At 35.4% G+C, this 12,207-nt stretch overlaps 1 protein-coding gene across 1 annotated transcript; it reads right to left on the bottom strand.

Moving 5' to 3' along the window:
* Nucleotides 1–1,551: 1,551 nt before the first annotated feature.
* LOC128868233 (sodium channel protein Nach) lies at nucleotides 1,552–11,259 on the bottom strand. Its single transcript, XM_054110078.1, has 7 exons — nucleotides 11,108–11,259; nucleotides 10,409–10,615; nucleotides 6,013–6,303; nucleotides 4,943–5,391; nucleotides 4,744–4,870; nucleotides 4,212–4,315; nucleotides 1,552–2,978 (listed from the first exon to the last, which is right to left on the bottom strand). Exons 1-7 carry the CDS (start codon nucleotides 11,257–11,259, stop codon nucleotides 2,842–2,844), a joined length of 1,467 nt encoding a protein of 488 aa, XP_053966053.1. The 3' UTR covers nucleotides 1,552–2,841.
* Between the last annotated feature and the right edge of the window lie 948 nt (nucleotides 11,260–12,207).

Genomic DNA, 12,207 nt, shown 5'->3' with positions numbered 1-12,207 from the left:
AATGTAGAGAGAAACTACAACTGCTTGGTGATTGGCTTGAAGTTACTTTGATCCGGGTTCCCCGATATGGGAATATAGAGGGTAATGAGATAGCAGATGAGCTGGCAAGAAAAGATTCAGCACTAGACATAGCAGAGGCGGTGGCAGTTGCTATCCCATTCATTACAATAAAAACAACCGTTACTTCACACTACTATACTTTAGCCGAAAGAAGGTAGCCGTCGTACAACATCCGGAGGGGGCGAATAACCTGTTAGGATGCTCTCGCTCAAATATTTCACGTATCACTACACCTTTTAAAGGCCATTGGGGAAGGTAGGGGATCATGCAGTCAAACCTAACCTTTCTCTCAATCCCATCTGTTGAAGCTGTCAGGCGGAGTTGGTGAAAGACAATCTTTTCCACTATTTATGCGAATGTCTAGGTTTAGCCAGAACCAGACTTCGCTCATTCGGTAGGCGTTACCTACAGCAAATTAATAAAATCTCAGACATAGAGGTAAACAATTTACTGTTATACGAGTATTTGGATCTCACGAAATGGATCTAAATGCAAAACGGCGCTAGTCGCTAATTAAGATTATTTTAGTAGAAATACATGACCATTTCAACAACAAGAAACCATCAACAAGATTGGTGAAAATTGTATTAAGACGATGAGCTATTGTGAAACAAATCGAGGCTGTAACGCAAATTAAATCGTATTCTAATATATAAATAATAAAGTCATTCTCTAGTAAAAGCGAAATACTTTTTCTCGTTTTATTTAATTTTTTAAGGAAATGAATTTTAAAATTAAGCTTGTGTTTGTGCCACCTTTTAGTCGTATCGACTTTGCTTATTAATACTTTGTTTTACTTTGTTTACTTTTTGTTTTTGAAGTGAAACATCTTAGGCGTCGATGGACGAGCGAGAATGGAGAGTAAAATATCAAGGCCATGCAACGTTTTGGACATTTTCCTTCCGCGAGAGAGAAAAAACATATAACGTAGAGGAAAAGGAGGGAGAGAGAGCTATACCTTATATATATCTTAGATACACTTTAGGCTATTTTCCCCCGAGTTTTTCCTTGTGGATGCTAATATCTAGGGAGAAATAACACTGCCTCCTTTTTGGAGCTTGTTTTTTGGTGCACATTTGTAGGAAATATATTTTTGGTGCCTACTTTTTGGCGTTATATTTCCTTGGTGCCTACTGGGCGTTGGGCGTTTCTTGGTCCCAATTTTTTTGGCGTTTTTGTTTGGTGCTTACTTTTTGACGCTTATTTCCATTTCCTGGCTAGTGCTTGTGCGTACTTTAAAGTGCTATCCATTCCGGCGTCGGATTTATTGGGATTGCTTTGCGGTAATTTGTGCCGTTGCTGTGGTCCTAGAAACGCTGCGTTTGTGCGGGTGATAAACGTTCGGAGTAGTGTGCGTTGTTGCCACGGTTTGTGTCCGGCGTTTACCTACACCGGTCGACACTTCTACGTTTTTTGTAAATTTTATCTATTAGTATTCTCTGCAAATTGTTGTGAATTTATTTAGACATATATTCTTTCTCTCTCTCTCTCATTCTCTCTCGGGGGTCTCCCGCTTTCTTTGTCTGCCTTGAAGATTTCACTTCTGTTATGTGTACTTTTGTGTTTTTAATACTTTTGAACTGCAATTCACCGTTTTATTATCGTTTCCTTATCAATTAATTTGAGGAGCTGAAAATTAATTGAGTTACCTCAACTTTGATCTTTGATTTCCTCGCTTTTTTAATTTATTTTCTTTGCTTTGACTTTGACTTAAACTCTAAATTTGATTTTGACTTTGACTTTTATTTAAATTTTATCTTTGACTTTGACATTTGCTTTGAGTTTAACCACAAAAATTTTACTTTATTTTTTACTTCCTCCCTTTGTTAGTTGGATTATTAAATTTGAATTCGGGTTTAACTTCAGCTCTGATTCTGGCGTTGGCTTTGACCACAAGTTTGAATTAGACTTTGTCTTTGCTTCATATTTGACCTCGACTTTAACTTTGACCTTAACTTTATCTTTGAATGAATCTTTATATGACTCTGATTTTTACTTTAGTTATAATTTTGAATTTTACCTTGACTTCAATTTCATCTTTGACCTTGTCTTTGACTTTATTATTAACTTTGCCTTTGACTTTAACTTTCACTTTATTATTAACTTTGACCTTGACTTCAGCCTTAACTGTAACTTTCAATTTGATTTTGATTTAACTTGAACTTATGTTAGGTTGAACTTTAGTTTTAAGTCTGACCAATACTTTGAATTTTATTGTGACTTCATTTCTTTGAATTTTACTCTATCTTCAACTCTAACTTTGACTTTACCTGTAATGTCAATTTTCAATTTGATCTTTAACGGTTTTGGATTTGACTTTATATTTATCTTCAACTTTATCTTCAACTTTGGTTTTAATTTTAAATTTGACTTTATTTATAGCTTTAACTTTGACTTTCACTTTGTTATTAACTTTGACCTTGACTTTGACTTTAACTGTGACTTTCAATTTTATTTTTAAACCACCTCTTTGAACTGGAGTTTATCTTCATCTTCGACATTATCTTTAAATTTGGTTGTAATTTAAAATTTATCTTTATCTGTTGCTTTAATTTAACTTTGCCTTTTATTTTAACATTAAATGTGACTTTGAAGTTGACTCTGACTTTAACTTTGATTTTGAAGTTGACTTTAACTTTGATTTTGAAGTTGACTTTGACTATAACTATGAATCTTTCATGGTTTAAGGCTGACTAAACTTAATTGTGCCTTTGCCTCGGCTTGGCATCCACATCGCGGTTTTTTTTTTATTTCTCTTGAGCAAAAAAATTGCTTTCCCATTTATGTGCGCAGCTTTAGACGCGCTTTTACCTCTTCTTTGTAGTGTTTTCTCAAAATCACCGTTAGGTAGTAGATAATTTCAACTATCGAGACCATACTTATGCCCGCAAACAGGCTGAAGGCGCTGCCCAAATTTGCTGAAAAAATAAAAGTTAGTATATTAATTTTCAAATTAAGGTAACTTAGAGTGGCGAGCGCAACTGAGTGCATGACTTTTTTTATGTTTACAATATATAGGGTTTTCCAAACATGGGATTTTTTAATATAAATGATCGGATGTTTATTTCGTTATAAAGAGGAAGGTATGCCGTTAATAGTGGAAAATAACATCAGCCAATTGACCACCACGACTACGCTTACAGGACAATATCCTTGTCATGAAATTTTACATAACCGAATTGCAAAGTGGCTGCCCTACGTCCTCGATAGCCTCACGAGCTCCATCTTTGAGGTCTTGAATCGACCCTCGGGTATTGGCGTAGACTTTCTCTTTCACGTGGCCTCAAAGAGAAAAGTCACCAGGTGTTAAATCACAAGATCTCGGTGGCCAATTGTGATCACCTCTTCGAGAGATAACACGGTCCGGAAACTTTTCCCGTAAAAGATCAATGGTTTCGTTGCTTGTGTGGCACGTAACGCCGTCTTGTTGAAAATAAACGTTGTCCAGATCAATACCATCCAATTCCGGCCTTACAAAATCGTTTCATCATTTTTCGATAGCGCAATCCATTCACCAATAACACCTGTTATTGGAAAACCCTTTATTTCGAGCTGAAATTTTTTTCCTCTTCTTTTTTTAATATTTTTTAAAGCTTGGTAAACTTCAGCAAAATTTTATCTGAACTTTTAGTTTGATTTTTTTTTTAAAAAGCTCGAGTATATTATAATATAATTTAAAAAAATTCTTTTATTTTTCAATATTTTAATTTGGATTGTTAGTAAATTGTAGGTAGCACGCAGTCACATGAGCCGTGAAATATTAATGAAATATATGTGTATAAGTTTTAAGCGGCTAAAGAAAGGTATTGATGTTAAGAAATTTTCGGTTTATACGATTCTTTTACATATTAAAAGCAATTTATGAAAATTGAAGTAAGTTCAAACGGTCTTGCGCATTTTCGGCTAGAAGAAATTAATTTTAATATGGAATGAAGAGACAGAATTGATTTCAAAACCATAGTGATTTTTGCATTGATTTCACTAATATTTCATGGCTCATGTGACTGCGTGCCCCACAATTTACTAACAATTCAAATTAAAATATTGATAAATTAAATGAATTTTTCTAAATTTTGAAAGCTTGATGTACTCATCATGCACTCAATTATGCTCGGCACTGTAGATAACTGTATATTACATAAGATACTCACAAACTAAAGCGACCATATTTGAGAGCAGATCACGCCTGACACGTCGATAGACTTGATTGTTTAGGAAAATATGAACCACAGTATAATTTTCTTGGATACCTGAACTGTAGTGAGGAAAAATTTGAAAAAATTAGAAAAGTGGTTAACAGTTTTTTTTGTGATTAAATGTTAGAATTTTATAACGCTTTTTAATTTATAAAATAGGAGATTTTATATTTCACGGTCTTTTTTAATAATGCGGAAAGTCTCGTAAACTCGTTTCCTGCGACCTGTAAATATTTAAGACTTTCAATCAGATTTGTCGCTATTCAGCCGGTGGTCTGGAGATATTTCTTACATTTTCTTTAATTACCCAAATATTCCGAAGAAACAGGACTGATCTTGGAAAATTTGAATTGCATTTGATTTCTGTTTTGGAAATTCGAAACTACGAAACATTATAGTCCGGTTCTTAGTGCAGAAAATCAATAAAAGTTTGTCTCACTGTGTAATCTTTCGTAGCAAAAAATGTATTTATTTAGTTATTACTTACTAAAAATCACCCACGGTTGGTATATCGATATTAAATTCTGAACTCGACAATTCCGCATTAATTTCAATTAACTCACAGCTATTCGGACAAAATGATTGGTTAGCTTTATAACGTCCTATAATGCTTGCTGTAAATGACATTAAACAATACAATAAATGAGCTTTGAAAATATAGAGTTTTACCGCCTTGCACAACTCACCGAAATTATCCACTAAACAGGGTATATCCTTGAACGAGCAAATGCGATCGTTTGTACGATTTGTATAGAAGAAATACGTCAAACAACCACACATTTCAAGCATATTTCGCACTCGAAACTCAAGCTCGCAATTAGTGTCCATATATTTTCGAAAATATTTGAGAGGAAATTCATATGGCAGCACACATTGACGTTCCTCCACCGATAACTTTTTAACGTTTCGCGAACAATAAGTCTCTACTGGACGTATACCCACAAAGGTCTCTTGTTTGGGCGAAGCAAATTTTAATATAGAGTGAGCGCTAGGAAAGGCATCGTTTTCAGAGACCATCACTTTGAAACCATTCGAATTCGAACGTATCTCATGAAAGTTTGAGTCGTTGTAGTAAAGTACCAGAGAGAGACCTTCAATCACGCCAGCACGGGATTTTGCCCCAGTGTAGTTCATGCTGTAAGGGGAATAAGAATAGAAATTATGTAAATAATAGATGAGCAGAGCTGTGTGTGCAAATGAGTGATGGAAAGAGGGAGAGAGAGAGTACGGTAGATATATTAAATGGAGAATGAGAGAAAATAAGATTAAGGCTCAGTTTTAGTCTTGACTCGCTAAATGAAAACGTCTTGCATTTAAAAAAAAGTTAATATTGCTCATTACTCTTTCGCATAAAATTCGCCTTAAGATATAAATTATAAAATATTTGTTTCTTAGCAAAAAAATTCACAATAATCTTGTAAGCTTAGAAAGCTAGCAATCGAAGTCATCTCCAAGCCGGTCCATTGTCTTAATTGCTCTTTACTGTTAACTGCTCTGTTCGCTCTCACAGCAGTCGGCTCGCACTTGCATAGTAACTGCGAGCGATGCGTATGATGTTCGCTGTTAATTGCACTCGCTCTGACAGCAGTCGACTCCCACTTGCATAGCAACTGCATGGAATGTTTTAGAGTCGTATATGTATGATGTTCGATAGTTGGACAGCACAGAGCATGTCCGTTTACACAAGTAACCAGCAATTATTTCTGCTTATCTTATATTTGCGGATGTTTATATAATAAAACAACTTTATTCTCACCCATATTGGTTGAGGTTGAAGGAGCAGCAGTAGCCAAAGAATGTACGAGAAGCTTGGAATAATTTTTCACATTCTACAATCTGCATTTGAAAACGACATCGAATTAAAAATTGGTCGCATTTCCAGTGCACGTTTTCCATGAATGCCAGCATGCTTATATTATTAATCTGCATAAGTTTTTCTAATAAATCAATATCGTCTTTGCTAGGGCTATTATTGTCACTTATGAAGCCGTTGGAGATACTCAAAGCCACGATGATCTGGGTAATATTGAAACCGGGAGGGAGTTGACTGAGAAACGTAAGTAGAAATTGTATTAGTATCATTAATGCAAGTTCAAGATAAAGGTGATTTCAAACCAAAATATCTCTCATGATTTTTAGCTTACTCTCTCATGCGCGTTATTGTTCACGAGCATACGAGTGATACTGCTCTGCCATTGGTCAGAAAACCTTTGTACGTTCAGACTTCTATGACTGCAAGTACATTTGTGTGAGAGCTCAGCAAATGGCGCACTAAAATAGCAACGAGCATTCTCTGATACACAAACATACTTGCAGGCACAAAATGAAAGGAGACTAGAGGTTGTGTTTAAACGAATGCATTGCTACGTAAGAGCTCTGTTAGCCAAGACTTAGACATAATTCTACATTTCTTAGGTGAGCCTATCATATCCAAGTTTCTATGAAAACTAAGTTAACACGTTGAGTGCCATGTGAGTCCAGGTTGGTCTTACAGTGCGAAGAGACTTTCAGGCCTCGTGGTGACACTTGGTCTCACGGTATAATGTGTGAGATTTCGGTTTGTCCTGATGCAGCTGCTTCATAGAGGCTATTGGTAGTAGTGTATTCACGCCATACTAGAGCCATTGCATTGTTTATGCTGCTTGGCCTATGGGTATGAGACCAATGTGGCATCATATGGCCTATTCAAAAAGTGATTAAAATTTAACGGATTTTTTTACTCGTCTAGGTTTTATTTATATTTGTAGGGAGAAATAATAGCTTTTGGATACAGTTTTTGATTAAAATAAACTTATTGGTTACAGTCAAATGCATATGATGCTTTCCATTTCAATTCAACCGGGCTATTCGGGTCATGTTCTTCGATTTCGATGTAACTTAAATATGTTGCTCTCTGGTCAAAATAATGAGACACGTATTTTTTTGTTCGCCCGAAAAAAATTTTTTTCAAGAGTTATCGGCAATTTTGTTTTTCGCCTCAAACTCGATTTTTTTTAATTATATAAGAAAAAAATTTTTTTAAATGCCCATAACTTAGTCAAAAATGAACCGATTTTAATAATTCTGGGTTCAAAATGATCGTAATTACTTACACAAGCGACTTCATGTAGAAAAAATTGCAAAAAAGTAGTTGATAATTTTTTATTTAGCAAAAAAGAAAAAAAATTAAATTTTTTCAAAATTCAATATTTCAAAAAGTGTATTTTTTTTTTTTTATAACTTTTTCCAAATCAAAAAAACATCTCAAACTTTAATTGAGCTGCATGCCTAGTAGCTAAAATGAGTTGTTTTTGAGTAATGAATTTTTGAGTAAAAACCCTGTTTCGCACTTTTTGTTTTTTGCAAAATAAAAAATTTTCAACTACTTTTTTGCAACTATTTCTAAATGAAGTCGCTCGTGTAAGTAATTACGATTATTTTGAACCCAGAATCATTCAAATCGGCTTATTTTTGACTAAGTTATGGGCATATAAAAAAAATTGTTTCTTATATAATTAAAAAAAATCGAGTTTGAGGTGAAAAACAAAATTGCCGATAACTCTTGAAAAAAATTTTTTTCGGGCGAACAAAAAAATACGTGTCTCATTATTTCGACCAGAGAGCAACATATTTAAGTTACATCGAAATCGAAGAACATGACCCGAATAGCCCGGTTGAATTGAAATGGAAAGCATCATATACCTAAATATTTTTACATCAATTCATTAAGAATAAAAGTAAAAAAATAAACTCACTTCAAGTACATTAACATTTTTACATCAATTTATTGAATTTTGTGTTATTTTATGGCAGTCAAAGAAACATTGAAGACAATAGTATTTTTCACATGCTACGCATTTCAATGTGGTTTGCGGTGTTTTCCTGGTATCCTGTTCTCTACCCGACTCTTCAGCTATTCTTTTGTAGCATATTATACACCGACGGCGCTTTGATCGACCGAGATCTTCCAATCTATGAGCTTTTGGTTCAGGTACGTCCAATTCATGATCCTTTTCGAATAAACTTTCAACAATTTTTTCCTTGAATTCCGTTATTGCTAGTTTTTCATTGGTTACTTCTTTATAAGCCACAAAAGCATTCACTAAAGCAGTTCCTGTTATTAGTTCTATGGCAAGTTTCCTACACCATTTCAAAGAACTGCGAAGACAGGTATTGTAAGATTTCATTTGGTCAGATATATCTATGCAGGATTTGTATTTGTTATATTCAACTACATTTTTTGGTTTCAATACTTCTCGTTGTCTTTGTTTTACTTTTATCATTTCTTCCCCATACTTCGTGCTTAGGACAAGAACGTCTCTTTTGTCTTTCCACTTTTGAACCACAATACTTTCCTTACATTCCATGGATATACATTCTCCTATCTTCAGTTTTCTTTGAATTACTTCTCTTGGATTAAATTTTCGGTTTGATCGCAGAGTACCAATCAAATGCGTTTTACGTTGCAGTAAAGTATTTGCCAAGCTAACAGACGTATAATAGTTATCTGTACAAAGTGTACGACCCTGAACAAGTAGTTTTTCCATAAGGTCCATGACAACTTTAGATGGTACACTCATGTTTTCATCCTTCGATTTTCCACAGTATACCTTGAAATCATAGGTATACCCGTATTCCAAGCACAGCTTGAATAGTTTAATTCCAAACTTGTGACTTTTATTTGCAATATACTGGCGGAACTTTAGTCTTCCGCGAAAGGGTACAAGTGTTTCATCGATACATACATATTCAGATGGAATAATTTGTTGCTGAAATGATTCCCGAAGTTTTTCTATTAATGGTGAAAGCTTATGTAACCTATTTTCTGTCAGATCCTCATTATTGTTGAAATGCAGCATTTTCAGCAATAATTGAAAACGATTTCTTGGCATTATGCTGGGCAAGCAATTCTGATAAATCGACTTTTTCTGCCAATATGATTGCAATGAAGGATATGGGCACAACCCCATCCAGATGATTATACCGATAAGTTTTTCAATTTCATTACGATTAGTTGGTGTGCATTTTTGAATACGGGATTTCGGTAAAGAGTCTTTCTGGGTGCATTGAGAAGCATAGCGATTTGTTTCCAGTACCTAAACACAAGCAATTTTAGATATTGAATATATCTACCTGCTTCCAATGGCAACAACTTACAATTAGGTCCAATATATCGTTATTTACAAACAATTTGAAGAAGTCCACTGGCTCTTTATTGTACATATCGTATAGCTTACTTTGAGAGCCAGAAGACTCTTCGGTGAAAGAAAAAGTTTTAAATTTGTTTCCATCTGCAGGATACCAGTCAAAGGTACTCCTTTCGTTTGTGTGAGATCTGTTTGCTATATTTTCAGATAAATTTACTTCTTCATTTTCTTCTTCGGAATCGGAAAATTTCAAATTTTCAATAACACTCGAAAACGTTTGATCAATAGCGTCCATTTCGCGTCTTGAAGTTGATGGTTCATCCTCAGGATTTACTTCTGCTCTGTTTTTTACGAGGAGGTGGTTCGCTATTTTCACTACAGTCGGAATCACTTGAGCTTGGTTGATATTCATCCGATATATCATTATTAGCAAACGAATCACTTCTCTTATTTTCCTCATCGGGCATAAGCTCTTGCCATAGCGCAAGTGTATGCTCTGGTTTTTTTTCATAAGACGACATTTTTTTTTACTTTTTCACCGACGCACAAAGAATCACTAACTATTGTAATTATTCAGTCAAACAATTTGAAATCAAAATAAACGCTAAAGCTTGCAAGCTAATATAAAACATGATCAAAACGGTTTAAAGTGCAAGGAAGAATGTGTGGTGACACGTTGGTCTCATGTGGCACAGAAGTTCTAACGGGCAATCTCCTGGCCCTGTGAGACCAACGTGTCACCATAAACAAAAAGTACCGCTATTTATCGAATATTACATATATTTTAAGAAAAATCGGATATTCAGAATTGTTGAACAATATTCTATTGTATTATGTAAAAAAAAAAAATCGTGGCCGGACGAACCCCATTTTTTTGTTGTATGGTGGCACTCAACGTGTTAAATCTAAGTTTTGGCTAAGAGAGCTCCAAGATCAAACGCGAAAATGGAGAAAAAGTATGGCATACGTATGAGAGAGTAATGATTGATCAAGAGAGTATTGCCGTCCACCACTCTGCCCACTTACAGCGTCTCTAGGTATACTTTAATACGTTGTACATTATGGAGCGCCTCTGGACAGATGGTTACGGCTGGGAAAGTTAGGCTCTCAACTGGAGCATTATCTGTTGCAATATTCATGCGCGTCGGATTGCTGCGGTAGTCCAAATAAAAGGTGATCACCATCACAATGGCACAGATGAACATGAGTAAAGTGATAAGCATCCAGATGAAACTGAAAGATGAAAGACATATACGTTTTTTTTTAATATACATAGGAGGAGGAAGACTGCTTCCTTTCTACTAAAGAAAAACACAAATGTAAGGAGATCTAAATATTTTTCATTTGAACGGTAGATATGTATGTAGTTCCATTGATGATTTTCAACTACTGCGGCATATGCACGAACACTTGGGGAGCGACTGCGGTACTTCATTCTGAAGTGTTAATTTTTCCACCACGTTTTCGAGTATTGTCATGGCTGAGTGGACTTCTGCGTGACTACACCACGGTCGCATTCTGGAAAACTACAAGATTTCTGAAACCATGAATCCATGAGGTTCAAATTCAAAAATCGTGATCGATAACTTTAAGGAAATGGATTTCAACGTCTTGATCCCAGATATTTAGTTTCCTTTTTATGTATTATTATATGAATAAGTTTCACTCTATTGGAAACACATTTTGCCATATTTCTTTACATGGAAAAAACATTCTCTAACTTACCGCACCAACTTGTTTGTATCCCTATCTTGAATATATTTGAGGCCATGTATGCTGGTCGAAGAACAAAATGCCAGCCAAGTACGCCTGAATGCAGCATAGAGTGGTGACACGGAGCGACCAGTTTTCTTAGGCTTCAATTTAAGATGAGCCATGGCGCTGTGATAAAAATAAGGGAATGTAATTTGTTAAATTTGAATTTTTATTTAATTAAGTTTGAAAGATGTGATGCGGTAGGGAAGGGAGAGATAGGCAAGGTGGCGCAAAATTATTCACCCTATTGAAGGATTTATAATTTTTGCCAATGGCGTCTTACGTCAGTCACATTTGACACTTATGAACTGGACAGCTGTATAGTATACAAACTGACAAGTAATGGAGCGCGTAAACGTCAAAATCAAGATTTCCATTCCATTTCCGCTCAAAATATTTTTTTTGTATTATTTAGTAAAAAAGTTAAATAAATTATTAATTTTTTTTAATTATACATTACAAAGGGTGGTTAAATTTGAAGGGCCGATGTTGAATGTGCACCAGACCTAAACGTCAAGCTTTTTCCGCATTTCATTTGACATTTCTCAATTCCAGACTAACTCAATTTGACCGATGGAAAGGTACGCTATCGAGCTACGCGTTAAAGTTATTCAGGCTTATTATGAAAACGGGCGTTCAAATCAAAATCCATATCGAAGAAAATCATCTTCAGTGATGTGGCACATTTTCACCGCAGTGGATTCGTCACTAAGCAGAATTGCCGCATTTGGGCGAATGATAATCCAAGAGTGATTGCCGAAAACCCAATGCACCCACAAAGAGTGATTGTTTGGTGCGGTTTATGGGCTGGCGGCATCATTGGGCCGTATTTTTTCCAAAATGAGGCCGGTCAGGCAGTTACTGTGAATAGTGTTCGCTATCGTGAGATGATAACGAACTTTTTATGGCCCGAGTTGGAAGATATGGATATGGACGATATGTGGTTTCAACAAGGCGGTGCCACTTGTCACACAGCTAACGAAACAATGGCTCTTTTGCGCGAAAAATTTGATGGCCGAATAATCTCACGTCGCGGCGATGTCAATTGGCCGCCAAGATCATGTGATTTG

This window comes from Anastrepha ludens, chromosome 6 (genome assembly GCF_028408465.1).
Source record: "Anastrepha ludens isolate Willacy chromosome 6, idAnaLude1.1, whole genome shotgun sequence".
Classification (NCBI taxonomy): Eukaryota; Metazoa; Arthropoda; class Insecta; order Diptera; family Tephritidae; genus Anastrepha; species Anastrepha ludens.
Note: the sequence above shows the minus strand (reverse complement) of the source record. Positions and strands in the feature narration are given on the sequence as shown.

Bases quoted from the DNA above. Each gene is read 5' to 3' on its own strand.
- LOC128868233 (XM_054110078.1), bottom strand. From the start codon at position 11,259: ATGGCTCATCTTAAATTGAAGCCTAAGAAAACTGGTCGCTCCGTGTCA. The intron at 10,616-11,107 runs GTAAGTTAGAGA...TTCATCTTTCAG, and splicing joins GATACAAACAAGTTGGTGCG to TTTCATCTGGATGCTTATCA. The intron at 6,304-10,408 runs GTAAGTGGGCAG...TACGTTTCTCAG, and splicing joins AAAGTATACCTAGAGACGCT to TCAACTCCCTCCCGGTTTCA.